The sequence below is a fragment of the Chinchilla lanigera genome, unplaced genomic scaffold (genome assembly GCF_000276665.1).
Source record: "Chinchilla lanigera isolate Chin_1 unplaced genomic scaffold, ChiLan1.0 scaffold00050, whole genome shotgun sequence".
Lineage (NCBI taxonomy): Eukaryota > Metazoa > Chordata > Mammalia > Rodentia > Chinchillidae > Chinchilla > Chinchilla lanigera.
The window spans coordinates 11,343,799-11,355,959 of record NW_004955451.1 but is presented as its reverse complement, the minus strand read 5'-3'; the positions used below and the strand labels follow the sequence as shown (position 1 = coordinate 11,355,959).

At 61.6% G+C, this 12,161-nt stretch overlaps 1 protein-coding gene across 2 annotated transcripts; it reads left to right on the top strand.

The window, feature by feature from the left end:
* Window positions 1-1,470: 1,470 nt before the first annotated feature.
* Window positions 1,471-8,706, top strand: Xylt2 (xylosyltransferase II; the record flags this gene model as incomplete). 2 transcript variants are annotated; one of them, XM_013519098.1, is given in 10 exon segments in its annotated part: window positions 1,471-1,963; window positions 2,203-2,378; window positions 2,774-2,976; window positions 3,330-3,410; window positions 3,980-4,196; window positions 4,277-4,453; window positions 4,634-4,896; window positions 5,169-5,364; window positions 5,953-6,286; window positions 7,612-8,706. In XM_013519098.1, coding segments are annotated over 10 exon segments (2,463 nt in total), but the record flags the coding sequence as incomplete, so codon positions are not given.
* Window positions 8,707-12,161: the final 3,455 nt, after the last annotated feature.

Sequence of the window (12,161 nt, the reverse complement as noted above, 5' to 3'; positions counted from 1 at the left end):
GGAGACCGTTGCCATGCTGGTCCCCTCTGGTCCCCCTCCCTGCTGCCACAGAGGATGTAGAGCCAGGCCTGGCACTGGTCACGAACACTCACATAGCTTCTCTCCCCATCGATTCACCACCTCGGGTGCCAACCAAGTGCCCCCTGCCAGCCACACCCCCGCCTGAGGGGAGAGGGCTCCATGGCTCTCCTGGGAGTCTGCTGTCTGCTAGAGGAGCATCAGGGAAGGACGCAGTGTCCCACTCAGCATGTCTGCACTGGGGCACATGGGGGCCACCTGCCAGGGCACCAGGAGCTGGGTCTGGAGGGGAGAGAGGGTGGGAAGGGGAGAGGAGCAGGAGCAGGTGTGTCGTGCCCGCCCACCTGGCCGTCGCACCCGCGGGGCTGTCCATCAGAGGAGTGCCTGGTAAGCGGGGCAGCCCCAGGGCTTCAGTCCCCTGGAGAGACCCTGCTGCAAGCGCCTGGGATCCACAGCCTCACACTGCAGACCTCAGGCTTGGCCTGGCCGGGTCCTGGCGCAGCGGTCCCTGTGTGGAGCAGGACTTCCTGAGGGCTGCGCTGCAGGTGTGGGCTTCTGTCCCTCTCCTTGCTGTACGGTAGGATGGCTTAGCAACCTGGAGCCTCCCTTGGGAACCCTGAGGCCGCCATGAGGACCACCTGCACTCTGGCTGCTTCCCAGAGGACCCGGCCGCCGAGAGGGCCATCTAGTCTCCCATCACTGGGACTCAGTATCCAACACTCACAGTTGAAGGAGGAAAGGTTTATTTTGGCTCAGTTTGTAGACGTTTCAGTCCACAGTCCACAGGGGCGTGGCAGACCCGGGAGCAGAGAGGAAGCAGAGCGGGAGAGGGCGGAAGGGAGGAGCCAGGGAGGGGGCTGGAGAGAAACCTTTCAGGCCACACCCCCACCGACCACCTCTTCCCACCAGGCCCCACCTCCTGTCACGTCAGCTCTAAGCCCCCAGGATCCTGTCACCTCCCCAAAGCCCCGCCAATGAGCACCTGAGGCTTTGGGGGACATCTAGTTATAAACCACAGCAAGAGTTTTGGGCTTCTCTGTCCCTCCTTCCTGGGTGAACCCCTCCCTGCGGGGTGCCCTTGCTGCTCCCCTCGGAGCACTCTAGTCCAGAAAATGTTTTGGATGCAGCCAGAAGTTAGAGGCTTCTGAAGGACTTCCCAGCCGGTCCCCAGTGTGCGTGGTGGGTGTTAGGTGGGCTCCGGTGTCCTCCGTCCCTGGGACCTAAGTGCACACTGATTTTAACATCTGCTGAAAGTGGTATCTCCGTGCGGAGAGACCCAGAGTGCAGAGCGCCCTGTGACTGGGAGCTAGTGGGACACAGGGTGAGATGGGGTGACGTGGGCAGGGAGAGGCCTCCTCCACCCTCTGGTCGGGCAGCCGTGCTGTTTGTGCAGAGCTTGCAGGTGAAAGGTGACAGGAGCTGACCAGTGACCTCTGTCTGTGTCTCTTACAGAAAGGAAGACAGAGGAAGCCACGGCCACTGGACCCTGGCGAGGGCTCCAAGGACACAGACAGCTCGGCGGGGCGGCGGGGCAGCACAGGCAGAAGGCATGGGCGCTGGCGGGGCCGTGTGGAGAGCCCGGGTGTGCCCGTGGCCAAGGTGGTGCGGGCGGTCACCAGCTGGCACAGAGCCAGCCGCCGGGTCCCGCCAGTCCCGCCCCCGGAGCCCCCAGGCCGCCAGAACCTGAGCGGGGCAGCAGCTGGAGAGGCGCTGGTGGGGGCCGCTGGCTTCCCACCACATGGGGATACGGGGAGTGTGGAGGGCGCCCCCCAGCCTACGGACAACGGCTTCACCCCCAAGTGTGAGATCGTGGGCAAGGACGCACTGTCTGCGCTGGCCCGGGCCAGCACCAAGCAGTGCCAGCAGGAGATTGCCAACGTGGTGTGCTTGCACCAGGCTGGGAGCCTCATGCCCAAGATTGTGCCCCGGCACTGCCAGCTGGCAGGTAGGGAACGGGCACTCGGGTCCTTCCCAGGCTTAGGTGGGGTGGTCACATGACCCGGGCCCTCACCATCATCTCCACGGCCAAGTTTGCATGAAGTGTGTAGGAGGCCAAGGGGGAGCGGGGACCCTGGGCTCCAGGTCTGGCTTCCATCGGCAGCCAAACAGGCAGCCCCTCTTCCCATCCCCCCTGCTCTGCGACGTAGGCCGGGCCTCACCCCTGCCCCCGTTCTCTGCGCTCAGGCAAGATGAGTCCTGGCATCCAGTGGGACGAGATCCGAGCCCAGCCGCCCGTGGACGGTCCCCCAGTGCGCATCGCCTACATGCTGGTGGTGCACGGCCGCGCCGTCCGCCAGCTGAAGCGCCTCCTCAAGGCCGTGTACCATGCGCGGCACTTCTTTTACATTCACGTGGACCAGGTACTGCGCAGGGAGGCCGGGGTGTGGGGGTGAGCAAAGCAGAGACTCCAGAGGTCACAGACAGACCTCTGACGTGGCTCCGGCAGTTTAGAAAGAGGGAAATAAGGTGCCTTGCCCAAGGTGGCATAGCCAAGCCAGGCGTGGTGGCACACCTACAATCCCAGCATTTGGGAGGCTGAGACAGGACTGCCGTGCATCGAGGCCAGGCTGGGCTACGTAACGAGGCCTTGTCTCGGAACACCCCAGAACAAGTGAATGGGGTGGGGAGCCCTTTGGGGGCTGGGGCCCTGCCCGTGGCTCTCGGCACTCCGTGTCACCTGTCCTCTGTCTCGGTGGAGGTGGTGGCTCACAGACTGCGGTCTGACCTTAACCGCTGAGCGTCCCCTTCCCCCCAGCGCTCTAACTACCTGCACCGTGAAGTGGTGGCGCTGGCCCAGCGGTACGAGAACGTGCGGGTCACGCCCTGGCGCATGGTCACCATCTGGGGTGGCGCCAGCCTCCTGAGGATGTACCTGCGGAGCATGCGGGACCTGCTGGAGGTGCCTGGCTGGACCTGGGACTTCTTCATCAACCTCAGTGCCACTGACTACCCAACCAGGTGTGTGGGGTGCTCCGGACTGCAGGGGCGGCGGGGGGCTGGTGGGCTCCTCCTTGAGCCTCACTGTGGGTGCCCACAGTCCAGACATGGTCCCCCGGCCCCAGCCCTGTAGGTGATCTGGGGCCTGGGACTGATAAGACACGGGAGATGAGGATGAGCCAGAGGCCTCTGCCCTTGGATGCTGGGACGAGGGGTGGGGGAGGGGTGGGGCCTTCCCTAGGGGCCCAGAGCACCGGTTGGGACAGGGCATCTGGCCAGCAAGCTCTCAGCAAGAATAGAAGGAAGGTCCAGGGGTACAGGCTGTGCTGGAGGGAGACTGAGCACCCACTCCTTACACCTGCTTCCCTTGCCAGGACCGATGAAGAGTTAGTGACATTCCTATCCAAAAACCGGGATAAGAACTTCCTCAAGTCGCACGGCCGGGACAACTCCAGGTGAGGGCAGTAAGCAAGAGGCCCTGCTATCTTGTCACAGTCCTTTCCACAAAGGGGGATTCAGTGGTCCCAGCCCTGTGGTACAAAGCCTATAAACAGTGGTTGGGTATGGTGGTGCACGCCTGTAATCCCAGCACTCGGGAGCCTGAGGCAGGAGGATCGTTGCGAGTTCAAGGCCAGCCTGGCTACAAAGTGAGTTCAAGACGAGCCTGAACTGCATAGCAAAACCCTGTCTCAAAAAAGAAGAAAAAAACCTATAAACCAGCCAAGCATGGCGGTACCACCCTTGATCCCAGCTACTCAGGAGGCTGGGGCAGGAAGAGTGAAATTAAGGCCAGCCTGAACAAGTTAGTGAGAGCTTGTCTGAAAATAAAATAGAGGGCTGAGCGTATAGCTCAGTGGTAGAGCACTTGTCTGGGACGCGTGAGATCCTGGGTTTGATCCCTAGTGCCACCACCAAAATAAAAGCCTCCCAAACACTCCCAGATGGAGGAGTACTGGTTGGCAGGTGGAGGTAAGAGCTGCGACTCCACGCTGCAGGACCACAGCCACCCCCTCTGCCACCCCAGGTTCATCAAGAAGCAGGGCCTGGACCGTCTCTTCCACGAGTGTGACTCACACATGTGGCGCCTGGGTGAGCGGCAGATCCCAGTGGGCATTGTGGTGGACGGCGGCTCGGACTGGTTCGTGCTGACGCGCAGCTTCGTGGAGTATGTGGTGTACACAGACGACCCGCTGGTGGCCCAGCTCCGGCAGTTCTACACGTACACACTGCTCCCAGCCGAGGTGGGCGAACAGGTGGGGACGGGCAGGGCGCGTGGGCCCGGGCTGGCCAAAGCTCACCCTGCCCACCCCTGCCACCCCAGTCCTTCTTTCACACAGTGCTGGAGAACAGCCCCGCCTGCGAGAGCCTCGTGGACAACAACCTGCGAGTCACCAACTGGAACCGCAAGCTGGGCTGCAAGTGCCAGTACAAGCACATCGTGGACTGGTGCGGCTGCTCCCCCAACGACTTCAAGCCCCAGGACTTCCTTCGGCTGCAGGTGCTTTCCGGGGCCCCAGCTCTTCCTCAAGCTTTCAGGGTCAGAGAGGCAGGAGGGGCCTCTTCCTGGAGCCCCCTTGGCTCTGGGCCTGTAGAGCAGCAGCTGCAGCAGCAGCAGCCCCAGGAGCTGACCTCTGCAGCCCCAATAGTCCTCCCCCTCCCCCTCCCTCTTCCCCTGCAGCAAGTTTCCAGGCCCACCTTCTTCGCCCGGAAATTTGAGTCCACTGTGAACCAGGAGGTCCTAGAGATCTTGGACTTCCACCTGTATGGCAGCTACCCTCCAGGAACGCCAGCACTCAAGGCCTACTGGGAGAACACCTACGACGCGGCCGACGGCCCAGGCGGGCTCAGCGACGTCCTGCTCACTGCCTACACCGCCTTCGCACGCCTGGGCCTGCGCCACGCCGCCACTGCCGGGCCCCCACTGGGCACGCCGCTCTGCAGGTGAGAGCACTCTTCAGGGTGAGGCGTCATATTGGGGGGTGATCAGAAAGAGAAAGCAACTGGCCACAGTGAGGCCCCCAGCCCAAGGCAGGGTAAAATGCAAGAAAAAGGTAATGAAAGGCAAGAACCAGGAACGCAGGTGCTGTGGAATGTGAGACGTGAGATAAGCAAGTGTCTGGGGGTGGGACTCCCCAGTGCCCCCAACCCCTGGACTCCAGGCCAAGCCAGGTTGCTCATGGCATCTCCCTTTCTCCCTGCTGGAACCTTCTTAGGTTTGAGCCCAGGGGTTTGCCGTCCAGCGTGCACCTGTATTTCTATGACGACCATTTCCAGGGCTACCTGGTGACGCAGGCAGTGCAGCCCTCAGCCCAGGGGCCGGCAGAGACGCTTGAGATGTGGCTGATGCCCCAGGGGTCGCTGAAGCTGTTGGGGCGCGGTGACCAGGCCAGCCGGCTCCAGAGTGTGAAGGTGGGACAGGTCCTCCCCTTGCTTTCTCCGGACCCCTAGCAAGACCCAGGGAGTGGGAAGCTGGATGAGGGACACCGAGGGAGGGCTGAGGGGTCCATCAGGCCTCTGTGGCTGGGTTCCGTGGGCCCCCTCCCAGTGACCACGCCCCTGTCACCCTACTTGTTCACTCTGAGTGAGGAGCCCTCCCCATGGGGACACAGAGCGTGCAGAGTAGTGAGGGAATGGGCAGCTCCACTGCAATACAAGCCCAGGCTCCCATGCCACAGGGGTTCTTCCACAGGGACTGGGGTGCTCCAGAGGGGCCCTAAGGTTGCACATTTGGGGGTCCCCTCAGGGCCCTCCTGGAAGCTGTGGTTTTCCCCTGGGATGGGCTCCCTGCTAGCCCCAGCAGTACAGTAGTCAGGATAGAAGCCCAGAGTGAATGTCCAGGTTGAGAGATTAGAGTCCTCGTCTGACCCCTTCATCTTACAGATGGGGAAACTGAGGCCCAGAGAGGCAGTGATTGGCCTGACGTGGCAGTGAGAGGCAGCATCAGAGTAGAGAGGACATTTTTCCCCGGCGCCTGCCCAGCTGCCTGCCTCCCTGCAGGTTGGCACCGAGTGGGACCCCAAAGAGCGACTCTTCCGGAACTTCGGGGGGCTGCTGGGACCACTGGATGAGCCCGTGGCCATGCAGCACTGGGCCCGGGGTCCCAACCTCACAGCTACTGTGGTCTGGATTGACCCAACCTATGTGGTGGCCACGTCATATGACATCACAGTAGATGCAGAGACTGAGGTCACCCAGTATAAGCCCCCGCTGAGCCGGCCCCTGCGGCCAGGAACCTGGACTGTACGGCTGCTGCAGTTCTGGGAGCCTCTGGGTGAGACCCGCTTCCTCGTGCTGCCCTTGACCTTCAACCGCAAACTACCTCTCAGGAAAGGTAAGGATCTCATGCCCAAAAGATGCTCAAGAGCCTGGCAGAATAGGATCCGCCAGAATAGGATGCCACTAGGAAGCCAGCCACAAGAGCTGACTTGTCCCCAGGTGTGCCTGTAGCGGGCACGTGGGAAGGGGCTCTTGTGAGGTGGGCAGACTGGACTCCAGGATGTGGCAACTCCTCAGCCTTCCTGAGCTCCACCTCCTCCCGTGTAAAGCGGGGGTGGAGACTTCGGGGCGCATGGCGCTCACACCACCCCAGCAGCTTGAGGGAAAACGGAGATGCTGGCGAATGTGCCCCACCCAGGACCAGCAAATGTCTCAGGTCTCCCTGGGAACCAGAGCTGCTTTCTCCGCCCTTCTTGTCCCATGTCTCGTCCAGTCTCTGCATTGGCCTCAGGCTCTGCTCTGCCTGCGTCTCTTTACATGGCCTCTCCATGGCAGAGCCTGACTGTGCCTCGGGGCCCCGAGTTCCCTAGTCCTGGGATGGCAAATGTGAGTGGCCATCCCAGTCCGCCAGGCTGAGCCAAGGGCGCAGGCTGAACGGGCAGGGGCTGGGTGGGCGCCTGCTGGGGCGGCTCATGGGGCACTGGGGGTAAGAGGTAAGAGTGGTGTGGGTACAGTGGGTGCTTCCTCCCCTGCCATGCCCACTCACAAGAGGGTGGGTAAGAGCAGGGGTAGCACAGAGTGGGGTACAGGGCTGGCAGACCCAGGGCAGGTAAGCCATGTCCCCAGCTTGCATGGGACTCAGTCCAGTGGAAGAGACCTCTGAGGGAGGAGTAGAGGTGGAGGGCCTGGGTTGGGCCTTAGAGTGGAGGCAGAGCGTGTTCTAAGCTGAGGGAACAAGCTGGCAGGTATCAATGGGCATGGTGGTAGTTCACACCTATAATTCCAGCACTCAGGAGGCTGAGGCAGGAGGATCATTGCAAGTTCGAGACCAGCCTGAGCTACACAGTGAGTTCAAGGCCAGCCTGAACTACACAGTGAGACCCTGTCTCAAAACAAACAAGGCTGGCAGGTGTCTGGTGTATGATGGAGACAGAGGGTAGAGCACCAGCGGATACAGGGCTGACAGGAACGGAGTCTACTGAGCTTCTGAGAGCCACTGACAAGGGACAAGTGGCTTGTGGATGACACAAACCTGTTTGTTCCTTATTTTCTGAAGTAATCTGAATGCGCTGTTTGACTGAGTCCTAAACTTGGGAAATGAGGGATCACTGCCTTGGTTTCATACAGTTGCTCTTGGCTAAGCCCGAGGCCACCCTGCAAGATGGACTTGGGGAGGGGTGGTCCCGCGAGCCGCGCTCACTGCCTGCTCTGCACCCCCAGATGATGCCGGCTGGCTGCACGCGGGCCCGCCGCACAACGAGTACACGGAGCAGAGCTTCCAGGGCCTGAGCGGCATCCTGAACCTGCCCCAGCCCGAGCCCGCGGAGGAGGCTGCCCGGCGGCACGCAGAGCTCACAGGGCCCGCGCTCGAGGCCTGGACAGACAAGGAACTGAGTGGCTTCTGGTCTGTGGCAGGACTGTGTGCCATAGGCCCCTCTGCCTGCCCCTCCCTGGAGCCCTGCAGACTGACCAGCTGGAGCTCTCTGTCCCCTGACCCCAAGTCAGAGCTGGGGCCTGTCAAAGCGGATGGGCGACTCAGGTAGCAGGGCCCCAGCCGGCACGCCCGGAGGACCGGGCATTGCACCTTATGGACAGACAGTGAAGCGTGTCCCTCCCGCAGGTGAGGCAGGAGGCCCAGACAGTCACCCATTCCAGCCATCAAGAGCCTGTGGACGCAGCAGGCAGCTCTGCTAGGGACCAGAGGGGCGGGATCGGAAAAGGGCTCCGGCATCCCTGGCATCCCCTCCCAGGCCTGCCTCTCCCATCTCGTTTGTATTTTTTTAATATAAAAAGGGTGGTGGGGGAGGAACTGGAAACAAAAGATGTGCAATAGGGCTGGGAACAGCCCCAGGAAGTGGGCCATGTCATGTCGAGCCCTCTGCCACTGCCCTGGGACACACTGGGGCTGCCTTGTTCTCCCCGGCCTCCTCCCCATCCTGGACCTTGGTACTCATGGCTGTGGCTGAGGCCAGCAGAGCAGGTGACATGGGGGCCGCTGTGGACCTGGGCTCTCCGGGACAGCCTCTCCTCTGATAGCCAGGGGAGCCTACAGCAGGGGAGGGGCTGGCTGTGGGGCGTCCCAGCACACCCTGCCCCACAATGGCGCAGTAGGGCATTGGGACCTGCTGCGCCCAGCACAGGGTGCCAGGTGCTCCGGGTGCGCGCTGCAAGGGCGACCTCAGTAGCGGCCTGGGTGAGGACCGTCACCCTGAGGTCAGGGTGCTCAGAAGAACCCGGAGCTGCATTGTGCCTGAAGCTCAGTGTGAAGTCTGAAATATGCAACAGAAGAAATATATCTCTATCGCTCTACACCCAGCCTGCCTCTTTCCTCGTGTGTGTTCCCTGGCCTCCTGGAAGCCTCAGCTGCTGCTTCAGTAGCCCTGAGGGCCACCGTCTTACTCCTCCATAGCAGGAGCCTAGCCAGGAGCCAGAGGGCTGGAGAAACATCCGGTGCAGCCCTTTCTCTTTTTTGAGGCAGGGTGTCACTGTGTACTTCAGGCTGGCCTTGAGCTCACTCTAGCCCAGGCTGGCATCAAGTTTCAGGTAATCCCCTTGCCTCAGCCTTCAAGTGCTGGGAATGCAGGTGTGCGCCATTGCATCCGGCTGGTTCCTGAGCACCCTGACCCAGCATCCCACCCACCAGTGGGCCAGGCTGTGGCAGACACTGCTCCTCTGCCTTCAGCGTCCACTGGCCCATCCCAGAAGCCCCATTGTTTCGGCTTTCTGCCAAAGCCCTGCCTTTCAAGGCACCAGGAACAGAGAGAATCGCAGCCACGGCCTGCTGGTTAGCCTGGGAACTTGTCCCTTGTAGGCCAGGAGCAGGGTTTGGGTCACTGGCCACTCCCCTAGGGCCTGGAAGGGCCATGTCAAAGAGGTTCGTCTACCTGCCCTCCCTTCTGCAAGCGCACTCTCCACCTCTGACTGTCCTGGTGTCAGCAAGGGCTCAGCTTCAGTCCTTCATGCCTTATGTAACGTGGGGGCAGGAGAGGAAGCTGCTAGACCTCTAATTCATCAACCAGCCATACTGCTTGCTCAGCTTAGGACTAGGCTCAGTTCCTGCCAGGACTGCCACTTCCAGCTCTCCTGTGCCAGGAGAGGGCGCTCCTGACCACTGTTTGGGCTGGTGGGTTAGCCGTGCTGATCTTGCCCGATAGTTTTAATCCTCAGAACCCTTCTTCTGGCAGGCGCTTTTAGTATCTTTTCCTACCAGCTCCGGGAGCTGTGGCTTAAGGCTGTGAAGCCTAGCCCAAGGTCCAGGCTGGGCTTGAACTCACTGCATAGCCCAGGATCTCAGCGACCCTTCTGCCTCGGCCACTGAGTGCTGGGATCGCAGGCATGTGTCACTGTGCCCAGCTGTTCTGTTTTTGGTGTACTGAGGATTGATCCTAGGTGCTTTGCACTGAGCTACATTCCCAGACCTTTATTTTTTGAAACAGGGTCTCACTAAATCGCTAAGTTGCCCAGGCTGGGCTCAAACTTGGATTCTCCTGCTTTGGCCTCCCAGAGTGCTGGGATTACAGGTGTGCACCATCACGTGGAGCTGGAATTTACATTCTTGTTTAGCCCAGCATGTAATGATCCTCACTGAGGGCTCTGATTTAAACCGTGGCAGTGATCCAGCGTCTCACTGGAGGAAGGCAGAAGTTAGCTCTGCAGCCCCAGGCACAGGCTCAGGACTCCTGACTGGCTCAGCAGGCAAGCTGGTGGGGTGAGGCCCTCCTTGCTGCCCTCCCGGTTCAGGTTCTTTCCTGGCCGTGGTCCTGCCCGCCTGTCTTTCTGCAAGGCTGCCTGAGCCTGGAGGCCTGGGCTTTTGAGGCCTCTTTGAAGTCCTCCCCTGGTAGCCAGGGCCCCTATGGTGAGGATGAGACCTAGGGCCAGCAGGACGGGGTGAGGGTGGGGAGTGGGCTCAGGCAGGCTAGGCCAGGAGCTGCTTGCTCAGGAGTGAGGAGGAGAGCTCAGGCTGAGAGGCCTTTGTGTTTTGTGGCCCTCGAGCCCAGTTTCCAGGGCGACCTCAGATACCGTGGCTCCATTAGAAGTGGGAGCCAAGAGGACAGCCAACTGGCACGGATGGGCAGTGCGGGGCAGAGTCGGGCTGGGGAAGTGCAGAGCTCCGGGTGAGCTGGGGGCCGTGGTTGCCACCACCACCCCCTTCGCAAGTTGACAGAGGGGCCCAGAGGCTGCCAGGCGTGCAGAGGGGAGTGCTGCTGTTACAGGGCACTAGCATGTGGTGCTGACGAGGATGAGCAGAAGCAGGAATTTGGGCAAACGTGGAGAGCTGCTCGAGGCTGCCCAGGCCCTGAGAGGGGCTGAGCCTTCAAGGCCAATGCCCTTTTCTGGTGCCCGGTGCCAATGCTTCCCTGCACAGCCGCCCTGCTAGCGGTAGTCGCAGCCACTGGTGAGCACCTGCTGCCACCGCCAGCTGAAAGACTACCCTGGCCCCTCACTATAGGCCAGAAGCCCGGCCTCGTCCCTGTGCCACCTGGAGTGACATCCTCCCACTGCTCTCAGGACGTGCACTGCGTCCCCTCCCTGTCTGTGCCAAGTTCTACAAGGCCAAGGTCTCTGACAGCAGGAGGGCTGGGGCCGAGGGCTGTGAGTCCCAGCTCCCTGGTCTCTTGCTTCCGCAGACCTGCGTTTCCAGAAGTCTACTCCTTCCCTTTCCTAGGCGTCCCTTTATAAAGCGTTCCTTCTGCGCGTCACTCCTGCGACACCCCTTCACGGGGCTGAACGCCTGGGATAAAGCCACTCTGCCCTCCGGCCGCCTGCACCTCAGCTCGCGGACTCCCAGGGTGGGGGCTGCACTGCGGAAGGAGACGGCACAGACTGCCCTGAGGAAGCCCTTTGGGAGATGGTTTCCTCCATGCCATAGTGTTTCTCACAGCCCTGCTGCTACTGCTGCCCCAGTGCCACCCCCTCTGCCAAGTTCCCTGCTCCTGCCCCTTCTTCCAGAGTCCGACCATAAAGTAGGCGCCCCCGGCCCCGGGTTCCGAGGAAAGGGCCCCGCACTCTGCCCAGGGAGCAGCTCAGTAGCCTGCGTCCCTGGGAATTGGGGCAGCAGGACGGAATAGGTTAATGACATCCGGCCCCCTCTGTGCAGGGACCCTCAGTGAAGACAGCTGCCTGTCCCCAGCTCCGGGGGAAAGCCCAGCCTGACTCTGCTAGTCCCCTCCCTGGGGATGGGGCACCAGGTGCCATCTGGGTAGGGAGAGAAGAAATGTCAGCTGCAGTCCCCCTGGTTCTGACCTCAATTCAGCACCAAGCCAAGACTCTTCCTGCAAAGGTCCCCAGAGCTGCTGCCCCTGGACAGGGAGCCGAATCTACCCACCAGGGCACTTCAGAAACGCAGAGGGCGGCTGCAGAGAATCAGTGATGAGCGGGCTGGGCTCTGCTCCTGCACGCTGACCCTAACTCCTGAGCCTTGCCCTGAGCCATCCTCACAGTCCCCTGCCCTGCCCCTCTACCTCAGCACTGTGGCGCAGCTGCCGAGGTCCAGCCAGTGTAGAGCAGCCCAGGGCACTGGGACAGTGGACGAGAGAAGACCCTCAGGGCTGGCCCCGGGAGTGTGGAGGTGTGCTGGGACCCTGAGCCAGCCCTGTGTTGGCTAGGACTGGGGAACGCGAGGGAGAGGCAAGGCCAGAGCAGCCGGAGCCTGGGGACGCTTCCGGGAGGGGAGGAGGGAGCAGGGGACTCTGGTCCTGGAGGCACTGCACTGTTCAGGATTCTGGGTTCTTCTGGGTCACAGGGCCGCCCCCAGGCGGGTGAGATGTGAG